Source organism: Quercus robur, chromosome 12 (assembly GCF_932294415.1).
Source record: "Quercus robur chromosome 12, dhQueRobu3.1, whole genome shotgun sequence".
Classification (NCBI taxonomy): Eukaryota; Viridiplantae; Streptophyta; class Magnoliopsida; order Fagales; family Fagaceae; genus Quercus; species Quercus robur.
The window spans coordinates 6,384,065-6,411,652 of record NC_065545.1 but is presented as its reverse complement, the minus strand read 5'-3'; the positions used below and the strand labels follow the sequence as shown (position 1 = coordinate 6,411,652).

The 27,588-nt window shown below is 36.5% G+C and overlaps 2 protein-coding genes across 2 annotated transcripts; both read left to right on the top strand.

The window, feature by feature from the left end:
- Positions 1 to 2,956: 2,956 nt before the first annotated feature.
- Positions 2,957 to 4,177, top strand: LOC126710373 (protein PHOSPHATE-INDUCED 1-like). Its single transcript, XM_050410798.1, has one exon. The coding sequence runs from the start codon at positions 3,066 to 3,068 to the stop codon at positions 4,020 to 4,022; it is 957 nt and encodes a 318-aa protein (XP_050266755.1). The 5' UTR covers positions 2,957 to 3,065; the 3' UTR covers positions 4,023 to 4,177.
- Positions 4,178 to 22,122: 17,945 nt separating this feature from the next.
- LOC126710367 (protein PHOSPHATE-INDUCED 1-like) lies at positions 22,123 to 23,309 on the top strand. The gene has a single exon (XM_050410789.1). It carries the CDS (start codon positions 22,235 to 22,237, stop codon positions 23,189 to 23,191), a length of 957 nt encoding a protein of 318 aa, XP_050266746.1. The 5' UTR covers positions 22,123 to 22,234; the 3' UTR covers positions 23,192 to 23,309.
- The last annotated feature ends 4,279 nt before the right edge of the window (positions 23,310 to 27,588 follow it).

Genomic DNA, 27,588 nt, shown 5'->3' with positions numbered 1-27,588 from the left:
AGTATAAAACACAAGAATTAAGGGAAGAGAGATGCAAACACAAACTAACACGGCGATGTGTTATCAAAGAAGAAAACCAAAGTGCCTGGCGTAAAAACTTCTCTCCATCCCACTAATCAATCCACTAGTGAATAAATTGGAGTACAAGGATTACAATATAGACTCTTCAAACCTAGACAACCCTCTGTACTTAGACCCTCCAAGTCCCAGCTACCAACGGGCTTCACCAAGCCTTGTTAGCACTAGCTTTTTGGATTCTGCAATTGTCACCAATTGCATCCACCATAGAATCGCATAACCAGATCCTTCCCTAAAGTTCCAAAACAACTCACAACACTCAAAATGGGTGAAGTATGTGCAATTAAGTCCAAGACATGACTTGTAAACAAATTCACCTCTTAACTAATAATCTCACCCCCAAGAAGCAGTGAAGCATATATGTTTGGAATTGCAATGTAATTGTAATTAATTTTTAATATAAGTTGAGCATTTAATTTTCTGGTTTTTGAAATTCTAAAGTTTAAAATATGATTTCTTAAATAGATAAAAAAAGAAAGAAAAAAAAGTTATATATATATATATATATATATATAACATGGAGAAAATATAATCATACACTCTTTTACATGCATTATATTACATAAATATCTTTTAATGAACCATCATAGAAGAAATGAGTGGAGTGGTCTACAAAATTAAATTTTTTTAGAGCAAGCTTTGATGAAAGTTCTTTACTGTATCAAATTACAAATTTTTAGCTCTAATGCTCCAAAACCAAGAACGGATCTTCCATTCACCAAATGCCACTATGCTTGTTACGTAATATTTCCCGGAATTACACAATTTTACCATCATTAAAAAATCCTTTAGTCAAATAAGATCCACTCCAGAGATGGATTTCATTAAAGTGGGAAAACCCAAATTCAATTGAATTCACAAACCAAAAATGCACACACCAAACTGATCAACGTAGTTTGTTCCAATTTTTGTAGGTGTAACCGAAAAATTAAGAAATTTCATAGTGGAAATTAAACAAAATTATGAGGCCAAAATGGGCATTTATTCCTTTTGCCCAAAAGATATAGCAAAATGTCCCTGTTTTGAAACTATCTAACAAAATGCCCATGTTTTGAAACTCGATTTTTAGAAAATCGAGATTCAATACTTCCACAGCTCAATTAATTGCATGCCACAAAAAAAAAAAAAAAAACTATTTGATCTCCAATTTGAAGGTTCTTTTGTGATATGGGTTTTTGGTAGATTTGGGTTTTTTTTTCTTGCAAATCTGGTTTTTTTTTTTTTTTTTTTTTTTTTTTTTTTTTTTTTTTTTTGGGGAGCTAATTTGAGTTTGAGTTTGATTCATGGTTGTGTTTTTTATTAAAATTTGACAATTTTAGTTTAAGTTGGTGAGAATTTTGAGTTTGCATTGTTTCTTATTGAAGATATATATATATATATATATATATATAAAATATATATATGTATATATATATTTCATTTTACAATGTAGAAACACTAGAACTCGAGTAATTTCCAATATATTATCAAACACTATAAAATGAAAATATTTTACATTTGAAAATATTTTATTTCGAAACAAATAGAGAATAGTAATTGTGGGGCCCAATAATTCGTGGGCCAGGCCCATTTACTCGTTGGGGCCCAAAGGTCCAGGCCGAGGAAAGTCATAGCCCAGGATCGGTAATACAAGTACAAAATAGCCTTGGGACACAGCCGATGACGATTCAGTCCTCGGCATGTCCGAGATCTCACAGGAAGGAGGGGTAAAAATGGTATAGAAACAGCTTGGGAAAAGAATCTAATAAAATATCTGTGTCAATAGAAAATGGTATGCTGGAAAGTATAACAACCAGGGAAAGCTGCCTTTACTGCCATTCAATACTCTGCACCTGACAGAGCCATATTCTTCAGCTTTTACAACCACCCCCAACCACTCTAGGTATGGGCTGATGGGACAAGTATCAGTCTTGGAATGCCGATCCTACACGTGAACGAAGAATAAGGAACACAGGCTAGTATAAAAGGAAAAGTAAACAATCCAGAGAGACGGCTGGGAAAAATGGCCAAAAACCAGAGCCTCCCAGCCCGCCTCCAGGAGAAAGACTTTTAGGGCGAAGACGACTTAACCATGTATGAACACCACGAAAAACCAACCGTCTGGTGACCAAGGTCTAGCCTTTCAAACCCATGCTCTACAAATGATATTGTTTGGGCCTTTTTACGTGCGAACCCAATACCGTTGCGGGTCGTTACGAATCGTGTCCTTACAGTAATAATTTCACCCCTAAAGCCCTAAGATGCAGTGAAGTGTATATATTTGGAATTGCAATGTAATTGTAATTAAGATTTAATAAAAGCTAAGCATTTAATTTGTTGCCTTTTGAAATCACAAAGTTTAAAATATGATTTCTTAAAATAAAAATGGAAAAAAAAGTTAAATATATATCCTGGAGAAAATATCATCATATACTCTTTTACCTCCATTATATTACATAAATATCTATAATTGAAGAGAAAAATATTCACATTTTAAAAAGTGGAAAAAACATAAAAATGAATTTTAAAAAATGGATATAAAATAAAGAGGGTAAAGTATCATTTGACTATATCCTATATGTAGATTAACATGAACCATCGTAGGACGTTCAATTCATTCCTTCCTCATATAAGTCTAGACCAGAAGCACTAAAATCTTTCCCATTCGGTCACATGGCTGGCTACCACCTGTTTATGATATTGACTTGAAAGTGGATTCGGCTGAAACTTGAAAGCGAGGCTAGAAAAAGAGGACGCACACAAAGTAATTAAAAAACAACGCGGTTAATCAATTATCATGCTGGCATCTCACTGCCACTATTCAAATCCCTTGAGTGAGTCACCTACCGTGTAGTTTCTCACCCACACTTTTTGGGCACTATATATATCTTCTCACAATTCTTCTTCTCAACAATCCCAGTTCCACACTGTATTCCCAGCTTCTTTTACTTTCTCAATTAGTTCTCAACTTCTAATCTTTAGTACTTAAAACAGCTCAAAAATTCATCATGGCTTCTTTAGTTTCCACACAGCTATTACTACAGCTAGTTCTTGTATTCTCTTTCTTCCATTTCAACCTGGCAGCAAGGAGACTCGCTGATTCAGCTGAAACCCAACAACCTTTACTCTTCCAATACCATAATGGTCCTCTTCTCACTGGAAAAATCTCCATTAATCTCATCTGGTATGGCAAATTCAAGCCCTCACAAAGAGCTATTATCTCAGATTTCATTGCCTCTCTTTCTTCTTCCACACCCACAAAAGCTCAACCATCTGTTGCCACCTGGTGGAAAACCACAGATAAATACTACCACCTAGTCAACTCTAAGAAGCCCTCCACTCTTGGTCTCTCAATGGGTACACAGATCATTGATGAGACTTACTCCATAGGCAAATCACTCTCGAATCAGCAAATAGAACAGTTGGCATCAAAGGGTGTCCAGAAAAATGCTATCAACGTGGTTTTGACATCAAATGATGTGGCAGTTGAAGGCTTTTGTATGAGCAAGTGTGGAACCCATGGATCTCTAAAGGGTGCATCTGTTCAAGGCAAAAGCTACAAGTTTGCTTACATTTGGGTTGGCAATTCGGAGACTCAATGCCCAGGCCAATGCGCGTGGCCATTCCACCAGCCCATCTATGGACCCCAGAGCCCACCCCTGGTTGCACCCAACAACGATGTGGGTCTGGATGGTATGGTCATCAACCTGGCTAGTCTCTTAGCTGGTACAACTACCAACCCATTTGGAAATGGCTACTTCCAAGGACCAAAGGATGCACCATTAGAGGCTGCATCGGCTTGTCCCGGTGTGTTCGGCAAGGGGGCTTACCCTGGTTATGCTGGGGACCTTTTGGTGGAGCCTGCAACTGGTGCTAGCTATAATGCAAATGGTGCAAATGGAAGGAAGTACTTACTTCCAGCCCTCTTTGATCCATCAACCCAAACATGTTCAACTCTAGTCTGAGGAATGAACGTAATATGTGCCCGCAAGTTAATGTATAGTGTGTTAGTGCAGTATATTAGACAGCAGACTCAAGAATGAGATTAATTCTTTGATTCATTTATCAATTGTATCATGGTTAAATAATGAAAATTCTATAGCCTCTATCTTTTATATCATCTGCTCAGACTTGTGGTTCTTCTTCCTCTTCTTCATTTTTTTTTTTTAATTTTTTTTTTTAATAATTATTGTTGGTATTTACTATTTTCTATATAAAAGAAAAGGTAAAAATGCCCTTGTATCCTCTGCGTAAACTTGGTGGTCCTTGTTGATATACCATCCAAATGGACCATAGTGAATTTTAACTCAACAACCAAAGGCAAACAAAATATATATGGTTTGGAACAGGGTTATGAAATTATTTTTGGTCTTGGTTTGCTTCAATTGCAATTAAAAATCTGGTTCATTTCGTGGGTCAAGGATATCCAATAGCACATAACATATATTTATAGCTCCTTGGATACTGATAGAACCAATGATACAACAAATCAGTGGTCACACATCTACACGATCTTAATTTGGAAGAATTGTAATGCCAAAATCACACAGAGTTTGGAAGGACACCGATTTAGTGACAAGCAAAGATACTTTGATACTACAGTTGGAGCTCATAGTGGCAGTATATGTTGTATACACTATTTGGTATCTTTAGAATTTTCTCGGAGAAAATGGGCTTTTGCCTGTTTTTTTTTTTTAAAAAAAATCTAGTATTTTGCCCAATTTTCCAAACTAATTAGAGAAATATCCCTATTTTGAAAGTCAATTTTTGAACAATCGAATTATAACAAACTGAAAATTAAAATAAAAAAAAAAATTCTGAAGTTCTATAGTGGCGTTTTAAAGACCCTATAGTGGCATTTTGGAACTCGAGTTCCATGCAAGGTTTGTTTTTTTTTTTTTTTTTATTGTTTTATTAATATTTTATTTTTTTAAGTTTGATCGCCCCATACCTATAGTGAAGTTTTAAGGAGCCTTATAGTGATGTTGAAACTCGATTTTGAGAAAATCAAGTTTCAAAACAGGAGTATTTCCCTAATTAGTTTGGGAAAGAGGTAACGGCCAATTTTCTCATACCTTGGTATGTGGAGTATTATATGTTTATATGGCACATTGGTTTTTACCCCCATAATCTTTGCTATATCTTGCAATGTGGATTGTAGAGCATATTTGGCGGTGGTTCAACTAAATTTCTCAAGCTGATCATCCACCATTAATTTGTCACATAACAGTGCGTAAATATTGCTAACATGTTTGATTGTGATCCTATCAATAGCTATGAGGACCAAAGAGATTTTTAGCAAATTCGGCCTAAGCCGAAGTCTAAATGCGGCCAACCAAAGGTTCAAATGAGTTAGGTAGGCCCATATAGGTTGAAGGAAAAGACCGTCCGAGGAGGTAGTTAGCCCGAGGAAGGAACCTAGTGAAGGACAAGCCGAGAAGGGTGAAAAACTCTTGGGCCGAATTGAACATGTCAGCCCAAGGAAGGTAACACCGTAACAGTAACAATCCTAGGCAAAAATTGAAAAAAACTTCTTGGCAAAGACACCATCACATCCACATTAAATGCATTGCACCAATCAAGTATGTAGCATTAATGAATGAATGGCACATGAACAGTGCCATAACAGCTTATTACCTGTTCACCACAGCATCAAAAGGATGGAAGGAGAAGGATGGGACAAGTATCATGTGAGAAGAATCACCCAACCCCTAGGTGGATGGGCAAGATTGAAGCACTAAGATTACAAATAGTGGTAGATTCCCTATGTACAAGGATCGGGTCCAAAAATAGAAAGAGAAAAAGAGAGAACGCTTGGAATATTGAGAGAAGTCCACTCCTGTATCTTTTTTTTTTTTTTTTGAAAATGAACTCAAATTCAATTAACCAACAAAGAAACAGAGTCCTCATACAAAGCTCTTTGAGCTGGCACAGGGGTTTCCTCCAGCCATATACAATCATCGTTAATTTGTCTAGCATAACGGGCAAGAGAATGGGCCACCCCATTTGCAGATCGTCTAATGCATTTGAACTCCACAAAGCGCAGTCTAGCAGCCAAGTATCGAACATCATCGTAAATGTTTCCCAGTCTTGACCAATCCGGCTGAGCAGAGACAATAGACCGCAACATGTTTGAGTTATCACCTTCCACAACTAAATCAGCAAAGCCGGCATCAATTGCAAACTCCAAGGCTCGCCGGCAAGCTAGAACCTCTGCCTCTTCACTATCCATAACAGCAGGACCCCTTGACGCCAACGCTGCCATCACCTGACCATCCCCGTTCCGGATCACCACTCCAACACCAGTAGCAGGCAACCCATTGAACATTGCAGCATCATAGTTCATCTTGTATGTCAAGCCTAAGGGAGGTTGCCACTTCTGGGAAGGATCGCTTGACACATGGGGCATGGAAGAAACCAGCTGAGTCCGAGCCCCCAGATACTCATCTAAAAGACTGCTTGCACGTCCAACGAGAGCCCCAGGTTCCTGCAAAATTCCCCCATGCACAACTCGGTTACGGTGATGCCAAAGAAGCCAGCAAAGCACCAACGAGAAATCCAGCACATCCGGAGGCAGCTTATGCAGAAAATCCTCCACCAAATTGAACACAGAAGCTTGGACTGTCAGCCCCTTTTGCAGCAAACGATTGGAGCAGCCAGCCCACACATCTTGGGCTGCTGCACACTCCCACAAAGAATGCAGAATTGTTTCGGGGCTTGGTTGCAGACAGGGCAGAGGTCAAAATCAATGATTCGTTGCTGCCTAAGCTTATCATAAATTGGGAGAATATCGTGGCAGGCTCGCCACACAAAGACTTTGATCTTAGTTAGGATGTGAAGCCCCCAAATCTTCGCCCAAACGTCACTGCCAGCCCTTAGGTTAGACCTCTCACCCAAATGTTTTGACTCCCTAGCCAACAACCTTGCTGTATAGTAACCAGACCGCACCGAGTACTGCCCATTTTTGTTATGCAGCCAGACCAACACATCTGAAGTATACCTTCTGCCCAGGGGAATTCGATAGATAGCTTCAGCATCAAATTTGCTAAACATCCTGTCAATGATAGAGTGGTCCCATTGGAAGTTATTCCCATCAATTAGCTCCGCCACATACCAATCTTCCTCTACTTCATTCGATGGAGCCAGGATTTTATTTGTTGGGTGGTGAGGCAGCCACTTGTCAGTTAACACCCGGATAGAAGAGCCCGAACCAACACGCCAACAACACCCCTTTCTCAAAACAGATTGTGCCGCAATTAAGCTTTTCCAAACGAAGGAGCTGTTAGGATGATCACCCGCCTCCAAGAAGGTGCATCGGGGGAAATATTTTGTTTTAAAACATCGATAAAGAAGAGAGTCATGGTTGGTCAACAATCTCCACCCTTGCTTTGCCAACATGGCTAAGTTGAAACTCCGGATGTCTCTGAAACCCAAACCTCCCTCCTTCTTTGACTGGACAAGAGACTCCCAACTCTTCCAGTGTATCTTTTTTCATCCCCACTTTGGCCCCACCAGAACCTAGCACACATCATGTTCAATTCGTTACAGAGTTTCACTGGTAGTAGAAATACTCCCATCGTGTATGTAGGGATTGATTGGGCCACCGCTTTTATTAGGACTTCCTTCCCCGTTTTGGACAGTAACTTCCCCTTCCACCCTTGGATCTTCTTCCACACCCTCTCCTTAAGAAAAGCAAAAGCATGATATTTTGACCGGCCAATCAAAGTGGGTAATCCTAGATAGGACTCGAATTTGTCCACTTCCTTCACCTTCAACACACTCTTTATCCAGTCCCTATGCCCCTCTGAAGTATTGTTGCTGAAAAAAACTGAGGATTTTTCCAAGTTTATACATTGGCCGGAAGCCGCAGCATACAAGTTTAAAACATCTGAGACCACTTGTACTTCCTCCTGTTTAGCTTGACAAAACACAAGAGAATCATCAGCAAAAAGCAAATGGGAAATAGAAGGAGCAGACCGACAAATGGGCACTCCATGAAGCCGGCCCACAACCTCTTCCCTAGTCAACAGAGATGAAAAGGCCTCAGCACAAATCAAAAATAAATAAGGGGAAAGCGGGTCTCCTTGGCGGAGTCCCTTAGTAGGTCTGAAATTACCATAAGCCTTACCATTGAGGTGGACGGAAAAGGACGGGGTAGTTACACAACCCATGATCCGGTCAATCCACCCATCCGGAAAACCCAATTTGTTCAACATTCCTTCCAAAAACGGCCATTCGACCCTGTCGTACGCCTTACTAATATCCAATTTTAGTGCAATAGCCCCTTTCTTTCCCTTTTTCCGGCCATGCATAGCATGCAAGGTTTCATAGGCCACAAGAACGTTATTAGTTATTAAACGACCCGGCACAAAAGCGCTCTGAGAGGGAGAGATTAATTGAGGCAAAATCAACTTTAATCTATTAGCCAACACTTTAGAAATTATTTTATATATAACATTGCACAAACTAATAGGTCTAAAGTCGGACATTTTTTCTGGGTACTTTACTTTAGGAATGAGAACAATATGGGTATAATTTAATTCAGGCATCATAAGAACAGAGTTCAGAAAATCTAACACAGCATTAGTTACATCATAGCTTACAATATGCCAAAACTTCTGATAAAATAAAGCATTCATACCGTCCGGTCCAGGAGCTTTAGTTGGGCCCATCTGAAATAACGCCGTCTTCACCTCATCGGCACTAAACTCTCCTGATAAAATATTTAGCATATTAGGCGACATCCTGTGATTGACCGCATTAAGACATTCCTCCACTCTGTGACTTTCCCCAGCCGAAAACAAGTTTTCAAAATATTGGACTACCACCCCAGCCACATCCTGAATCCTGTCAACCCACGCCCCTTCAGAATTTTTTATCCCCTGTATGAGGCCTTGGAGTGAAAAAATTTTGTGTTTTTGTCCCCCGACTTCAACCAAGCCAGCCGGGACCGTTGAGCCCAATAAAGCTCTTGCTTAAGCAGAAGATCATCCAGCTGTTTACTGGCTGCCAAAAACTCAGACCTGCTCGCTTCATTTTGAATGCCATTATGAAGCCTTTCAAGCACTTTTTTCAATCTTTTTATTTCCGCCACCTCAGGCTTTGTCCTCGACGACCCCCACGCATCTAAAGCAGCCCCACAGTGATTAATTTTAGCACTAACAGTGGCCATAGGAGAACCGTCCCCACCCATCTGAGCCCAAGCTTCATCAACCACATTTCCACAATCCTCCTCTAAAAGCCACCGTTCTTCAAATTTAAAGCCTTTAGCTATTCTACCATGGAAATTACTATCCGTTCCTGTCTGTAAAATTAGCGGCATATAATCCGAAGCATGTGAAAAAATATGAGCCACACAACTAGCCGGAAACATATCACGCCACTCCTTGTTTGCGACTGCTCTATCTAGCCTTTCTCTAGTATTTGCTGTACCAGGCCTTTTGTTATTCCAAGTGAATTTATAACCACAAAAACCCAAGTCAATCAAATTACACTCTTCCAAGGCAGCCCCAAACTCTTCCATCTGTTTAACCGAAGGTGGGTGGGAGCTAAGTTTTTCAGAAGCGTGTAAGAACGCGTTAAAATCACCAACACAACACCACAGACCATCAACAAAAGAAGAAATGTGTTTTAAAAGTGCCCATGACTTACATTTTTGATTTGCTTCCGGCCAGCCATAAAACCCTGTTAAAAACCATTGGAAGCCATTATTCTCCACTACTTTTGCTAGAATATGATTATTAGTGTAATTTATCACCTCTAGCCTAGTCTCTTCTTTCCAAACTAAAGCTAACCCACCACCAGAATCAGGCTTTTTAACGATCAATTTATTCGGATAATCTAACTCTCTACAATGATGCATAAACCCTTCTTTTTCAAGTATAGTTTCCATAAGAAAGCAGACAGTGGGAGCTTGATCCCTCACCAAATCATGAAGGCTTCGAATTGTCCAAGGGTTCCCAAGCCCTTGGCAGTTCCAACTTAAAAGCCTCATTGCGCTCGGCAGAGGTGTTCCGACACCCCCGCCGCTTCAGTTGAATGTGGATCAATATTAGTTTTTTGTTTCTTACCTGTTTGCTCTTCTGGACTATCACTTCCCGCCAGCTGCTGTGTTGTGTTCATTCTTTTGCCCAGAGTTAACTTTGCATTCTCCTTTAAGTTCTCCATAGGCCCATAATCCATGCGGGCTCGCCTGGTCCATGTCCGTTGCTTCTCAACTCCTTAAGGCTTATTTTTCCCACTTTCATCTATAAGCCCATCTGGTGCTTTCAGCCCATCCAAATCTGGCCCAACTAAAACATCCAGCGTGTTCTTCTCCATCACATCCTTGTCCGTACTCTGCACTGCCTGATTCACGGGATACGCCAGCGATACTTCCGGACCAGACCCCTGATTCACGTTAGCCTCATTAAAGCGCATGTCTCCTCCATCCCTGATCACTGACTCATCCCTTCCGCCCTCATTTACCATCCCAGATAACTCATTCTGATGTTGCTGCATTGTTCTCCTCTCAGCATTCCCTTTGTCATCTGCCTCACGAACTTGGTCTCGCCGATTTGGAGACCGACCACGACTTCCTGAGGCCTTCAGCCATTCCCCATACTGGCAAGGAACTTCTCTACCTCCCTTTGTTATCGCGAAGTGTTGAGCACAATGCTTGATATCGTGGCCAAGCAAACCGCAGTGATGGCAAAACAGAGTAAGCCTTTCGTACCTAAATGAGACCCATGTCCTCTGTCCATTTGATCCAGCAACAAACGCCCCTCTCCGAAGCGGTTTTGATATAGGCAGCGCCACCTTAACTCTCATAAACATGCCTAGAGTATCCTGTTTCAGCCTCTTCTCCACTTCTTCAACAACTCCCAACCGACTCCCTATTTCCTCTGCTACTTTTGGAGAGACCATATCAAACGGGGCTCCCCAGATTTGCACCCAAAAGGACGCATACTCAAACTTGACATTGCTAGCAGTCATTCCAGCTCTCCATCGAACTAGTAATAGAGCTTGGTTATCGAAAGTCCACGGTCCATTCTTCAAAACCCTTTCCAAATCAAATTCAGTCGGAAACTTGAACTGAAATAGATTTGCTCCGACGTCCACAACCTGTACTTTGTTTTCCAATCCCCACGCCCTCTTCATTGTGCTTAGAGCAGCTCTTTTATTAAAGGGTTTGCAGGTGAGGAATTTACCGATTAAACTTAGGACACATCTCTCAATCTCTTCTTGCCTACCCTCATCGGAGATAGGTATAACTTCCTCCTCTTCTGTGGTCAATTTCATACCCTCCAAGCTGTGTATCACTTCATCTGCCATATCCAGGACTAACTAAGACAGTACCCAAATGGAAAGTCAAACCCTTAGTTAAAAACTAAGGGAGAAAGAGACTCGTACCCTAACGAGAGAGAAAAGCTCCTACCCTAGAGGAGAGACCAAGCGCCGATGTTTTTCTCCTGTATCTTTCTTTAAGTTTAAATGCTCTTTGGAAATTTCAAGGAAGAAGAAATAAAATATAAGTCTTGTTTTATCATACAAATTTATCCTGCAATTCTTTTTTTTTTTTTTTAAGTTCTTTGAGTGGAAATATTAATTTAGACTCAACTGTTAGTCCTAAAAATTCATTTCTACAAATTAATTGTTTTGAATATTAGCCCAACCCAATTAGTTAGAATCGGATTTTAGCCCATACAACAGCCATTTGAAAAAACTTCAATTTTTTTCTAGAAGAATGTAAAAGGTTGAATTGATTTTCTACATTTCAATTCTTTTTTAAAAAAAACAGTTGGGAATATGAGAATAATTAAAAGAATATAATACTTAAGTACTACAAATTTTAACAAATTCAATGAATAAAGAAAAGAGCATTACTCTCTGTCAATATCACTAGGCCTTAAACCAATTTATTTAGGACTCCAATAAGTGCTCTTAAATGATTGAATCATTCTTTTGTAGCCAAGTACAAAAACTTTGTAACTCAATTGAAGGTCCAAATTCTCCATTTTCACTATCTATATCCAAAATATTAATAAAATAATTTGTTTAAGTGTCCTAGTAAGAGCATTAGCATCTAGATAACCATCTCATATATTTTGCAAATTTATGCAGTGGCAAACTAATAATAAATAATGATCATAAACATGTGTCCAATAACACATTACATTACTTTAAGGAACTATCATATAAGAAATGAGTGGAGTGATTTAAGAAATTACATTTTTTAGAGCAAGCTTTGATGAAAGTTCTAATGTACCAATTACCAAATTACTATTTTTTAGCTCTAATGCTCCAAAACCAAGAACGGATCATCCATTCATCACTATGCTACTTATATATGTAACGTATCCCGGAATTACATAGCTTTACCATCATTAAGTCTTTTAGTCAACACTACAAAAAAATCGTCCTGTCCCAGCATTTTTTTCCCAGCGTTTTTACAAACCGCCGTAATAGATAAGTTTGTACCAGCGCTTTTTGAAAACGCCAGTATAGGAAATCCTATTACGGCGGCTCAAAACCAGCGCTTTATAAAGCGCTGCAATAGGAGGCCTATAGCAGCATTTTTCAAAAACGCTGTTATAGGAAGCCCAAAAACGCTGGGATAAGGTTACTGATTTCCCTTAGGGGGAAAGACCTATCCTAGCGCTTTTAAAAGCGCTGGAATAAGGTCGACCCTATTCCAGCGCTTCAAAAAGCGCTGGGATAGGTTTTTCCCCATAAGGGAATGAGGGACCTGTCCCTGTGCTTTTGAAAGCGCTGGGATAGGTGGACCCTATTCCAGCGCTTTCAAAAGCGCTGGGACAAGTCCCTACGTTCCCTTATGGAGAAAGACCTATCCCAGCGCTTTTGGAAGCGCTGGAATAGGGTCAACCTATTCCAGCGCTTCAAAAAGCACTGGGATAGGTCTTTCTCCATGAGGGAACGGAGGGACCTATCCTAGCGCTTTTGAAAGCGCAGGAACAGGTCCTTCATTCCCTTATGGAGAAAGACCTATACCAGCGTGTTTGTAAGCGTTGGAATAGGGTCAACCTATTCCAGCGCTTCAAAAAGCGTTGGGACAGGTCTTTCCATTCCCTTATGAAGAGAGGCCTATCCCAGCGCTTTTGGAAGCGCTCGAATAGGTCAACCTATTCCAGCGCTTCAAAAAGCGCTGGGATAGGTCTTTCTCCCTAAAGGAATGGAAGGACCTGTCCCAGCGCTTTCAAAAGCGCTGGAATAGGTCACCTATAGATTTTTTTTTTTTTTTAATTTTTTTTTTAACACAAGATAGAATTTCTACTATAGCCTAATTTAAGTGTATATGTGTATGGAACTTCCTCCTGGAGACTTGAACCCCGACAGTTGCCCCTCACATCCCACAAATACTTATACTTGTGGAGGGATTTGTTAATTATCAAATGACCAATACTCTCCTAAACCTAAAAAAAGACCAAAGTACCCCCCAAAACATTGAAAAAGAGCAAAAACACCCCGATACCTAGAAAAAGAATAATATACCCCCGAAACCTAATAAATGACTAAAATAACCCCAAAACATCAAAAATGACCTAAGCACCCCCTAAGGCATTGAAAATGACTAGAGTACCCCTTGTGTCTAAAACTAGCCAAAATACCCTCGATTACTTAAATAAGAACAAAATACCCCTATAAGTCAAATAAATGACCAAAATGCCCCTAGAAAGACAAAAAATGTCCAAAACACACCTGACACCCAGAAAAGGATTGATACACCCCCGAAACATAGAAAATGACCGAAATATCCCCAAAACATTGAAATGAATCCTAAAAACTAGAAAATGACAAAAGCACCCCCCATGCATATAAAAGGTGGAAAACCCCTTGATTACTTAAATGAGACTCAAACCCACTCAATTATTAATTGGGTGAAATGAGTATTAACCCAATTAAACCCAATTAATATTAATGTTTATTGCGTTTTAAATGGGTACCTAATTATGATCCAAGTATCATTTCTACAAATCAACCAACTTTAAAATACCCCAAAACCACTAAAATGAGCAAAATACCCCTTAAACATAAAAAATGACCAAGATACCCTAAAAAAAATAACAAAATAACCCCGAAACCCAAAAAATTACCAAAATACCTCCAAAACCTAAAAATAAAATACCCCCGAAACATAAAAAAAAATGACTAAAATACTCCCTGAAACCAAAAAAATGAACAAAATACTTCCAAAACCCAAAAAATGACCAAAATACCCCCAAAGTCCAAAAAATGACCAAAATATCCCTAAAGTCCAAAAAATGACCAAAATACCCTCAAAACCTAAAAATTACCAGAATACTCCCAAAACCTAAAAAATGATCGAAATACCCCTGAAGTCCATAAAATGACCAAAACACCCTTGGTCGTTTTTTGGGTTTCGGGGATATTTTGGTCATTTTTAGGTTTTAGGGGTATTTTTGTCATTTTGTAGGTTTCATGATTATTTTGGTAATTTTTTGGTTTCGGGGGTATTTTAGTCATTTTTTAGGTTTTAAGGGTATTTTTGGTCTTTTTTTGGTTTTTGGCGGGTATTTTGGTCATTTTAAGGTTTTGGAGGGTATTTTGGTCTTTTTTGGGTTTTGGGGATATTTTGATCATTTTTTGATTTTGGGGATATTTTGGTAATTTTTTTTTTGGTTTTTGGGGTATTTTGGTCATCTCGTAGGTTTCATGGTTATATTTTAATATTGTTGGTCCTTGAGTCACATCTTACAAATTTTTTTTAGCTATCACATTATATTTTAGTAATTTTTAGTGAGGAATTATATTTTATTAATTTGAAGTATTAAATTAAAATATATTAAATTAGTTTGAATTATTAAAAAATATTTTTATTGATTAATATAATTTATTTTATTAATTTATTAAAAAATATTTTTATTAATTAATATAATTTTTATTAATCAAGAAAATACTAATGAAAAGACCTATCCCAGCGCTTTTAAAAGCGCTGGGATAGGCCTCTCTCCATAAGGGAATGGAGAGACCTGTCCCAACGCTTTTGAAAGCGCTGGAATAGGTGGACCTTTGAAGCGCTGGGATAGGCCTCTCTCCATGAGGGAATGGAGGGACCTGTCCCAACGCTTTTGGAAGCGCTGGAATAGGTGGACCTTATTCCAGCGCTTTCAAAAGCGCCGGGATAGGATCACTTATTCCTTTATGGGGATAGACCTGTCCCAGTGCTTTCGAAAGCGCTGGAATAGGGTCCACCTATTCCAGCGCTTCCAAAAGTGCTGGGATAGGTCTCCAAAAACGCTGGGATAGGTCCCTCGTACCACTTAAAAATTTTCAGACTTCCCACTTATTTTTTTCACCTTCCCACCACTTTGGTCTCTCATTTTTGGTCTCCTGTTTCTTTAGTTCAGCTGTTTTCCTCTCACCCACATTTTTTCTCCCTCTCCCTCTTCCTTAACCCACTTCCCCTCCTCATCTCTTCTTCTTTACTCAAAACCCACCATTTCTTTTCCAAAATTTTAAGCACAAAAATACTACCCAAAACCACATACCCTATCCAAAGCAAGGTAAGTCTCTCTAGCTCTCATTTATATTTCGTAGCAATATTTGTATATATATTTGTTGTTAAATTTCTAGTTTTTTAGTTTTGATTTTGGTTGAAGTTTGGTTTGGGTTATGTGTATATTTTTGTGTAACTATTGGTTGATTGTGTGGGTTTTAGTTTTGGATTTGGTTTTGGTTAAAGTTTACCCAAAGCAAGGTAAGTCTCTCTAGCTCTCATTTCTATTTTGTAGCAATATTTGTATATATATTTGTTGTTAAATTTCTGGTTTTTTAGTTTTGATTTTGGTTGAAGTTTGGTTTGGGTTATGTGTATTTTTTTGTGTAACTATTGGTTGATTGTGTGGGTTTTGATTTTGGTTGAAGTTTGGTTTGGGTTATGTGTATATTTTTGTGTAACTATTGGTTGATTGTGTGGGTTTCAGTTTTGGATTTGGTTTTGATTAAAGTTTACCCAAAGCAAGGTAAGTCTCTCTAGCTCTCATTTCTATTTTGTAGCAATATTTGTATATATATTTGTTGTTAAATTTCTGGTTTTTTAGTTTTGATTTTGGTTGAAGTTTGGTTTGGGTTATGTGTATTTTTTTGTGTAACTATTGGTTGATTGTGTGGGTTTTGATTTTGGTTGAAGTTTGGTTTGGGTTATGTGTATATTTTTGTGTAACTATTGGTTGATTGTGTGGGTTTCAGTTTTGGATTTGGTTTTGATTAAAGTTTACCCAAAGCAAGGTAAGTCTCTCTAGCTCTCATTTCTATTTTGTAGCAATATTTGTATATATATTTGATGCTAAATTTCTGGTTTTTTAGTAATTAGAAAACTTTTTCAAATGTTAGTGAGATTCTAAAACTATCAATTGCCTGTATATATTTCCTTATTAAATGATTCATTGTTAAATGTTTTTAAATCATTAATAGGAATTGATATTTGTATTGATTATATATTGCCAAGATTAACAAATCTTACTAACTTTACTAGGCCATTTCTTGTTGATTTGATTAGTCAAAGCACATTTTTAAATCCTTAATATGGGAATTGATATTTGTATTGATTATATATTACCAAGATCAACAATCATATTAATGTTACCGGGCTATTTACTATTGATTTCATTAATCAAAGCAATAAAAAGAGTGGGGACGGCTTGCAAAACTTTCTTATTTCCTAAATATATAGTTAGATAGCTGAGTTAGTTGTATCTAGGGAGTGGGAACTGCTTGCAAATCTTTTTGGTCTGTTACATGGAGGCAAGACTTTTGAGCAATAATTTCGTCAAAATTGATATATTTTAAAATCTTAAAATTTAAGTAACTAGAACTTTGGACACAAGATTTAGCAAGGGTGTACATAGAATTATTAACTAGAGCTTTCTTCTTCTCTCTTGCATCCTAGCTCCTGCTCCCTTTTTTATCTTCATAGAATTATTACACTTCCAATGGAATTTTTCTTAAAACTGCAAAAGAATGGGTATAAGTTATGGTGCAACAAACCTTCTGGTGCTTGCTTTCAAATTTCTTGGGAATGAAAATTGAATTGTCATTTTGGGTTTGACTATAATCATATGTTTGGCTTAGCTATAGATGCTTGTCACTTAAGGCTATTAGCTTGATGCTTAAGAAGAGCTTGACAATCTTATTAAGTGAGAAGGAATTTTGATTTTTAATAGAAATGGAATCAATTTGACCAACTTCGATCTCCATTCTGCTCTCACAAAGGTATACCCTTTTTCCTTTTCTATTTTTTTTTTTTAAATTTTATTTGGAAACTATGTTCGAAATGTTATATTTTCACCATATGCGAATCAGATTGTAACCATGTAATTTTTTTATTTTGAGTTTACGATTCTAATAAAGCCATTTAAAGGCATTTGCATTTTTTTTTTCCTAATAATGAATTTGGGTTAGTATTTAGTGAGAAGTTAAACCTTAAGTGTGTAAAATTTAGTTGTATTTGATTTTTTAACAATGCAGAGAAAATGTGAGTTACTTTGAATTTTACAGTAGTGAATTTGGGATATTTATAGGTATTGGAACAAGTGGGGTTTGAGGTAATTGATGGTGGAGAATGGAAGTTCTGGAAGTATGTGGAGGAAGCTGAGGTTGGACTAGGGCTGTCGATTCATACTATTTTCATTATGGGAAAACTGCTGGTAGGGGATCGAAATTTACTAGGTTTGTGTGTATATATATATGCTTTATTAATTTTTTTTTAATTATCATATACAAGTTTTAATTTTTTTTTTTTTTTTTTGCAATGCTAAATATGAGGGATGTCTTCATTGGGTCTTACATTAAACACATTTGAGAAACAAACTATTTTTTTTTTTTAGTGCTTGCTTTAAGAGCTTGTCTATTCATGCAGCGGTCTTTGACACTTTTATACCTTGATTTAATTGTGAGAATTTCTTAATCACATGAAAAATTTCTAAGTGATGTCCACTTTAGTTATGCCTACAAATTTTGTTTCTTTACCTCTATAGTTTTACTTGTGTTTAGGATCAACAAAGTAGGGAGATTTCTCAATGTCATGTATCTAAGCTAGCCAAGAAACTGAGGGTGAAGGTATGAGTGATGAGTTGGTACTTTTCACCCTTATTTATGATATTACTAAGTTCATTTGTATTATTGCTACTGTTGTATTTCTTTTGCAAGTTTAGTGTGAAGGTTTTTTTAACCCTTAACTACAATCTTGTTTTAGTCATTTAATTTTACCAATTATTTAGTTTTTATTTGTTGATTGTTTTTCAGGAAGAAGAGGTAAAATTGAAGCCTGTTATTGCATTTGATTGTGGTATGGTCTTCTTATAAGAGTTCTTTCAATGATTTTTAGTTACATCTTGATGTAATTGAGATGTGAAAAGGCTAATGCATTCAGTACTAATAACTGAACGGTTTTCTGATTTTGGTCCTTTCATTTCATGGCCTAAAATGTGGCCGTTTCTTTTATTAGTAGATTTTTAGGTTATGGGTCAAATGTCCTTGTCTCACCATCCTTATTGAGTATCTAGACTTGGCTACGTTATATATATATATTCCCCCCCCCCCTCTTTTTTGCCAACATGGTACTTTGCAGGGCATTTCTGTCAAACTGAAGGCTTTCATTCATCTATGTCAATTCATGTCTGGTTTCTTAGCCAACCATTTCGTCTGAAGTGGACCCAACTCATTGAATTTTATTTTTTGAGTGCTTAATGTAGCATTGACCAAGTATACTAGTACTAAAAATATAGCTAACATTTGCAAACAGCTAGTTCCAAATAACAATCTAAATTGACCTGAATGACAATAATGTATAAATACTATTATTTAATATGTAACATGCCTTTGCAATTTGACAATTAAATAATTTCTACCATTTTTATTCCTTTTGAATTGATGAGTGAGTTTTGCTCTTGACTTCTTGCAATTTTTTTTTTTTTTTTAATTTCTTTTTTATACTAAAAATACTTGCATAGTGTAAGAGAGTGCAAGATTTTAGATACATCATCTATCAATATATATCCCAAGAGAGAAAGAGAGAGAGAGCTACAACTAGAACTAGAACTACAAGTCTGTTATGGCACGTCTAATTTATCAATATTTCAAACATGAATCAAGCAAGTGCCTTTAACAATGCTTCTATGCATTAATCTTTCCACTCAATTTAGTTGATAATTTTATTTTACTTTGTCATTGTATTTTTTATTAAAATAAAAAACAACTCAATTTTGACTGTTGGATTTGTTAAATTGCTAGATTAAACATTTGGTGGCTACTGCAATATCTTTAGCATCCCCTGTGGAGCAAAGCAAGGTAGCAACTAGTAAGTTAACCTCTCATTCTCTGACTACGTATGATTAAATTATTAAATAGCTCATGTTTACTGTGGAACAAATGCAAACTAGCAAAATATTGGAGCTTATCTTCTGGTTTGTATATCTTTGTACACCTCTCCCTATTTTAGTTTATAGTTTGTTCTCTCAATGTACTTAGTTTAGTAGTTTCTTCTCTTTTTACATGATTTTGGACGTGAAGTCACCTAATTTACGTCTTTTAAGTGATCTTAGTAGTCTATAATTTAGACTTAGATTTTGTAAGATTAGCAGCTCATTGTAAGTTTGAGTTCCTCTTTCTGGGAGCAAACCAATGAATTGCTCAAGGGAGAGTAAAATCTACTTCAAAATACCCTATTAGTATATAATTATATGTCAAATTTTTTGTTGTGGTGAGTTGTTGATTTGGAGCAAGTGGGTGGCTTGCACGGTGATATAAGGTGGTTTACTTTTCATTATTGGGAGTGTTGATTGTCTTGTGAATATTGTGATATTATTGTTCAACTATGTGTGAATTTATTTTATCTCCTCTTAGTAAATTCAAATATTCTACTGTGGTAGGTTGTTGATTTGGAGCAAGCAGGTTGTTTGCACGAAGATATAAGATAGTGTATTTTATTTTGGGAGTGTTGATTGTGTTGTTCCTATTGTGCTATAATTATTGATAATGAACTTAGTCATTCTTGCTGGAATTTCCTTAATAATTCTACCTTTTATGTGATCATCTAAGTTTACTTTTTATCTATTGCTACTTGAGTAATACTCATGCATTGGTGTGTTCAGTGATTAGCCCTAGGCAAACCAAGTATGGATCTAACTTGACTTAGACTTATATTTTTTAGTTTCGTGAACACTAGGTTCCTAGGTGATTGGAGTGGTCTAGCATCTTAAAGCTTTTTCAACATAAGCTATGGAATCAAATTCAAGGCATTCTTGATTATTACCCATGATTAAGTTCAGATTTTTCATCATCGATAAGTATATGTATGGCTCCTTTGGAAGAATGGGCATGGCAATTTATGGTACAAGGACAACTACTTAATGCCCTTGATGAGAGATTGAGGGCTAGAGGTGGGTTTGATGAGGGGAAGATTGAGTTGGATGAGTTAGAAAGTGAGGACATGGATATATATTTGCTCCAAAAAATGAAATCCAAGGATATGTGGTCTGAGTTTGAACAAAATTATAGCTCTTCATTATAGCCAACATTTGAAGATATTCTTGATTATTACCCATGATTAAGTTCATATTTTTCAACATTTGAAGATTTTTCATCATTAATAAGTATTTTATTTGCTATTGTAAATAATTATAAGTAGATATATTTAATTTGTTGGTTTAATGTGGTATTGTATTTGCTATTGGAAAATATGAATTATGATTCATTACAGGTGTTATAAAATAAGTATTGAAAAATATGAATTTTAGGTACATTACAGGTGCTAAAATTTTTTTTTTAAAAAAAGGACCTATACCAGCGGTTTTGAAAGCGCTGGCATAGGTCCTTTTAAATTATACTGATTCACGACCTATACCAGCGCTTTCAAAAGCGCTGGTATAGGCCTTTTAAATCATATAGATTCAAGACTTATACCAGCGCTTTTGAAAGCGCTGGCATAGGTAGTACCTATTCCAGCGCTTTCAAAAGCGCTGGTATAGGTCTTGAATCAATATGATTTAAAAGGCCTATACCAGCGCTTCAAAAGCGCTGGTATAGGGCATATGCCTTTCCCGGCGCTTTTGAAAAGCGCCGGGACAGGTCCGTCGACCCTATACCCACATTCACTGCGCGGCGGTTTGAAGCGCTGGGAAAAAAAACGCCGGGATAGGAATTTTGACCCTATCCCAGCGCTTTCTGGGGCTATCCCAGCGGTTTTGAAAACGCTGGGATAGCCCTGTTTTTTTGTAGTGCAAATAAAATCCACTGCATAAATAAATCGCTTTTAATGCAAAACTAAGATGATCCAGATAAAACATTGCAAAAGTAAAGACTTTTTTGTGTGCCAGCTAATGGAAACATTATTTGATAATTAATTCCAAGACAATTCACGCAACTAACTCCTAAATGTAAACAAAACATGAATTGTAAACAAATTGTCCACTTAACAAAGAATCTCACTCCCAAGATGAATATATATGTTTGGAATTGCAATCTTTTACCTCCATTATTTTACACATATATCTATAATGGATGAGAAAAATATTCACAATTTAAAAAGTGGAATTTTTTTTTTCAAAAAACAAATGGAGGAAAAAGTCAAACACATATCATAAGGAAAATATCATCTTACACATTTTTTCAAGCATTATTTTACATAAATATCTATAATTAATGAGAAAAATATTCACATTTCAAAAAGCAAGAAAAAATATATTCACCTTTAAAACATAAAATTTGAAAGAAAAAAAAAGGGTAAACGGTAAAGTACCATTAGAGCATATCCTATATGTGGATAAGACGAACCATCGAAGGACGTTCAATTCATTCCTTCCTCATATAAGTCCAGACCAGAAGCCCTAAATCCTTCCCATTCACCACCACCTGTTATTGACTTGAAAGCGGATTTGGTTGAAACTTGAAAGCAGGGCTAAAATAAAGGGGACGCAAACAAATTATAAAAAAAAAAAACCAACGCGTTTATCAATTATCATGCTGGCATCTCACGCCCACTCTTGAACCCTTTCCTGGTAGTTTCTTACCAACACTTTTTGGGCACTATATATATATCTGCCCATAATTCTTCTTCTCTACAATCCCAGCTCCACATTGTATTCTCAGCTTCTTACTTTCCCAATTAGTTTTCAACTCCTAATCTTTTGTACTTAGTAAACACCTCAAAAAAGTTATCATGGCTTCTTTAGTTTCCACACGTCTATTACTACAGCTAGTTCTACTAATCTCTCTCTTCCATTTCAACTTGGCAGCAAGGAGACTTGCTGATTCAGCTGGAACCCAACAACCTTTACTCTTCCAATACCACAATGGTCCTCTTCTTACTGGAAAAATCTCCATCAATCTCATCTGGTATGGCAAATTCAAGCCCTCACAAAGAGCTATTATCTCAGATTTCATTGCCTCCCTTTCTACTTCCACACCCACAAAAGCTCAACCCTCTGTTGCCACCTGGTGGAAAACCACTGATAAATACTACCAACTCAGCAACTCAAAGAACCCCTCCACTCTCGTACTCTCAATTGGTACCCAGATCATTGATGAGACTTACTCCTTAGGCAAATCACTCTCAAATCAGCAAATAGAACAGTTGGCATCAAAGGGTGCCCAAGCAAATGCCATCAACGTAGTTCTGACATCAGATGACGTGGCAGTTGAAGGTTTTTGTATGAGCAAGTGTGGAACCCATGGATCTCTAACAGGTGCATCTGTACAAGGCAAAAGCAACAAATTTACTTACATCTGGGTTGGCAATTCGGAGACTCAATGCCCAGGCCAATGCGCGTGGCCATTCCACCAGCCCATCTATGGACCCCAGAGCCCACCCCTGGTTGCCCCCAACAATGATGTGGGTCTGGATGGTATGGTCATCAACCTGGCTAGCCTCTTGGCTGGTACAACTACAAACCCATTTGGAAATGGCTTCTTCCAAGGACCAAAGGACGCACCATTGGAGGCTGCATCTGCTTGTCCTGGTGTGTATGGCAAGGGGGCTTACCCTGGTTATGCTGGGGACCTTTTGGTGGACCCTGCGACTGGTGCTAGCTATAATGCAAATGGTGCTAATGGAAGGAAATACTTGGTCCCAGCCCTCTTTGACCCATCTACCCAAACATGTTCAACTCTTGCATGAAAAATGAGCATGTAATGTATATAGTGCAGTATAGGCAGTAGACTAAAGAAAGAGTCTTTTATTCATTTATTTATTGTGTTATGGTTAAATAATGAAAAAGCTAAATCTTTTTATATTATATCATATGCTCAAACTTGTGGTTCTTTCTTTTTCTTTTTTAAACCATATAAAAGAAAAGGTAAGATTGCCCTTGTATCCTATGCTTAAACTTTGTGGTCCTTTTTAATATATTGATATACCATCCAAATAGACCATAGTGAATTGTAACTCAATATGCCAAGGCAAACCCAACATATATTATAGTGGTTTAGAACAGGGTTATGAATTTATGATGGGTCATATTTTGAGTTATTTTATGATTAAAAAAAAAAAAAAAAACACTTTGTCTAAGTTTATTCTGTTGGGCTCGAGAATACTAAGTAATGAAGCAATTGGAAATTTTGGTTAATTTTTTATTTTTTATTTATTTAATTATTTTTTAATGAGTGGGGGATACCGGATACTAGAAATTTTTTTTACACAAAACAATCCAAGTACGCACTGCACGCGTTTCAGCGTTTTTTTTTTTTTTTTTTGAAGCATTTTTCGGTGCTTTCTAGTAGGTTTCGTGCATTGTTTATAGGACCCACAAAACTCTTTTTTTAACAAATTTTTATTAAAAATAGGTCTCACGGTACTATTTATACATTTAAAAATTATTTTAGTACAGTATTTTTAGTTTTCAACAAAATAAACGGTATCAAAACGAACCCTAAGGTGGCATTTGAGTATTGCATTTTTTTTTTCTTGGACGCGTGTCTGGCTCTATTCATTGTCCATAAACAGTGATTTTAGGCTTATGAATAGTGCCAAACGCGTGAATAGTAATTGTTTTATTATTTTTTTATAGTTTTCAGCAAAATAAGCGGTATTCAAACGGACCTTAAGAGTCTATTCCCTATGTGAATCCTTGGGCAACAACAAGGTCTAGGATTTCTAAGATGAGAATGATTCCTTGGCTGTTACAAAACGAAGTCCATCTAGTAGTAAAATGGGTCAAGGATATTCTGTAGCACATATGACATAACATATATTTATAGCTCATTGGATACTTGCCGAATTGATAATGCAATTTCATCAACAACAACAACCAAAAAAAAAGAATTGATGGTGTAATATATCAACGGTCACGCATCTACACGAACTTTGGTAGAACTGTAATGACAATATCACACATAGAGTCTGGAAAGACACTATTTGGTGACAGCCAAGAATACTTTGATGCTTAAGTTAGTGTTATAGTAGTAGTATATGTTGTATACACAGTGTTTTTGGATTTTTCTCATACCTTGACGGGTGGAGTATCATATGTTTATATAGCACTTTGGCTGTTACCAACACTATCTTTTCCATATCCCGCAATTTGGATTGTGGAACGTGTTTGGAGGAGGTTTAGATAAATTTCTCAAGTTGTGCATCCACCATTAATGTCGCATATAATGGTGCACAAATATTGCTCACATGTATGATTGTGATCCTGTCAGCAGCCATTTCTAAAAACTGGAATTGATTTTTAACAATCCAAATGTTTTTTTTAAGAAAAGTTGGGTATACCATATATGAGAATAATTAAAAGAATCTTACTACAAGAACTAAACATTTTAATAAATTCAATGAATAAAGGATAGAGCATTACTCTCTATCACAAGGCCCCAAACTATATATTTAGGACTCCAATAGTGCTCTGAGATGACCGCATCTTACTTTTGTAGGTACTAAGAACCTTGTAACTCAATTAACACATACTAGAGTTTTTAACAAAAAAATATATAAAAGGTACAAATCTCCCACTTTTAACTATCTATATCCAAAATAATAATAATAATCTTTTTCTTTTATGTGTCCTAGAAAGAGCATTAGCAACTAAAGAACCATCTCATATGTTTTGCAAATTTATGGAATGGTAGACTAATAATAAATAACAATCATAAACAAATGTCCAATGTTGGCTTAAAAAAAATTGACCTCAATTAATTAATTCAATTACCCAAGTTGATTAATTAGGTCAAATTATATGCAAATCATGGAGGCACTCACAAATCACCTAATAAACTAAAGTGCAGTTGAAATAAAATTGACACAATGATTTGTTAACAAATGGAGAAAACCTTCTGCAAGGCCAAAACCCCCACTGGGTGAATTTCAGTTCATCACTTCTAAGAATCCACTAATCAAGAATAAGTGATTACAAGTACAAGGAATTTTACCACTACGCTAGTCTATCCCAAAATACTAACCTACAGTTGTAACTTTATTCCAATCACCAATTGGACTAGATTTTATAGAGACTTCTTTCTTTGCGTGAATCCTAGTACATGTTTGACTTTCCAGCAACTAATATTTGTTGTTAGATGCAAAGTTTTTCACTTCAAAGCATGTTGAAGATCTGAAAGCACTTGGTTACAAAACCCAAAGGCGTACAAAGACGCAACAGCTTCTCTAAGAATATATGAATTCTCTAATCTTAGTTTCTATGTCTTTGATGACTTTAAAATAAAGTTTCTGTACCCTCTAGGAGTTTAGTGAATGAAACCCTAGCAATCTAAGTCATCATAGGCCGAAATTCTGAACTGAGAATTCTAGATCTACATTACTCAATCGATTGAGAGGTGTTGAGCTTATGTCAAGAATTACTCATTAAGTCTTCATAGATGCTAGTGTCGAGCTTGTGTCAAGACAAATGTCGAGCTTCACTGTTTTGGCTTTCTTCACTTGTTTCTTGGTTTATCTTCATGTCTTTAATGATACCATTTGTTTTGTCTTATCAACACATTTCTTGATATCCTAAACACATTTTAGATCTACCCAATTACAAATAAAGTGCATTTTGTCAAAAGATATGCCAATACATAATAAATATGACCCTAATAAAATCCAAAAACACATTACATTATTTTAGTGAACTATCATATAAGAAACGAATGGAGTGGTTTACAAAATTAAATTGTTTTTAGCAAGCTTTGATGAAAGCTCTTTACTATGTCAAATTACAATATTTTATCTCTAAAATGCTCCAAAACCAAGAACGGATATTCTATTCACCACTATGCTAGTCATGTAATATATCCAAGATTTCCACAACTTTACCATCATTAAAGAAACCTTTAGTAAAATAAGATCCATTGTAGAAATGGATTTCTTTAAGTGAGGAAATTCAAATGCAAGTGAATCCACCAACCAAAGATGCACACACCAAACCGATCAAAGTAGTTTGTTGCAGTTCTTTTTAGTGTAACACATAAATCAAGAAATCATGTGGTGGAAACTAATCAAAATGACAAAGTATCTCTTTTTTAAATCCATATCAGCAATTGCAAAATCAAAGACTTTCTTTTTTCTGTTCCTATGAATGGAAACATTATTTGATAGTTAAGTCCAAGACAATATATGCAACTAACTCCTAAATGTAAACAAAACATGAACGGTAAACTGAAAACTCAATAGTAAAACTACTAAAACTTGTTTAGACTTCTAATTTTAAAATTACGGCTTAATTGTTTTTAATCTACTCAATTAGATGCAAAATGAGAGTAATCAATGTACAATTGACTAGGACTACTACCTAGTGCATGGGCATACATAATTTGCAATTAAGTATAAAACACAAGGAGTAAGGGAAGAGATATGTAAACACAAGCTAACACGGCGATGTGTTATTGAAGAAGAAAACTGAAGTGCTCAACATAAAAACTTTTCTCCAGCCCCCTAAGCCGAATCAATCCACTGATGAATTAGTTGGAGTACAAGGATTACAAATTTACAATATAGACTCTCCAAGCCTAGACTACCCTCTGTACCTAGACCCTCCAAGTCCCAGCTACCAACGAGCTTCACCGAGCCTTGTTAGCACTAGCTTTCTAGATCCTACAATTATCACCAATTGCATCAACCATAGAATCGCATAACCAAATCCTTCCCAAAAGCTCCAAAACAACTCACAACACTCACAGTGGGTGAAGTATGTGGAATTAAGTCCAAGACATGACTTGTAAACAAATTCACCTCTTAACTAATAATCTCACCCCCAAGAAGAAGTGAAGCATATATGTTTGGAATTGAAATGTAATTGTAATTAAGTTTTAATATGAGTTGAGCATTTAATTTTCTGGTTTTTGAAATTCTAAAGTTAAAAATATGATTTCTTAAATGGATTAAAAAAAAAAAGAAAAAAAAGTTATATATATATATATATCATGGGGAAAATATAATCATACACTCTTTTACATGCATTATATTACATAAATATCTTTAATTGATGAGAAAATAATCACAACTTCAAAAGTCGGAAAAAATATATTCACCTTAAAAACATAAAAATGAAAGTTAAAAAATGGATATAAAAGAAAGAGGGTAAAGTA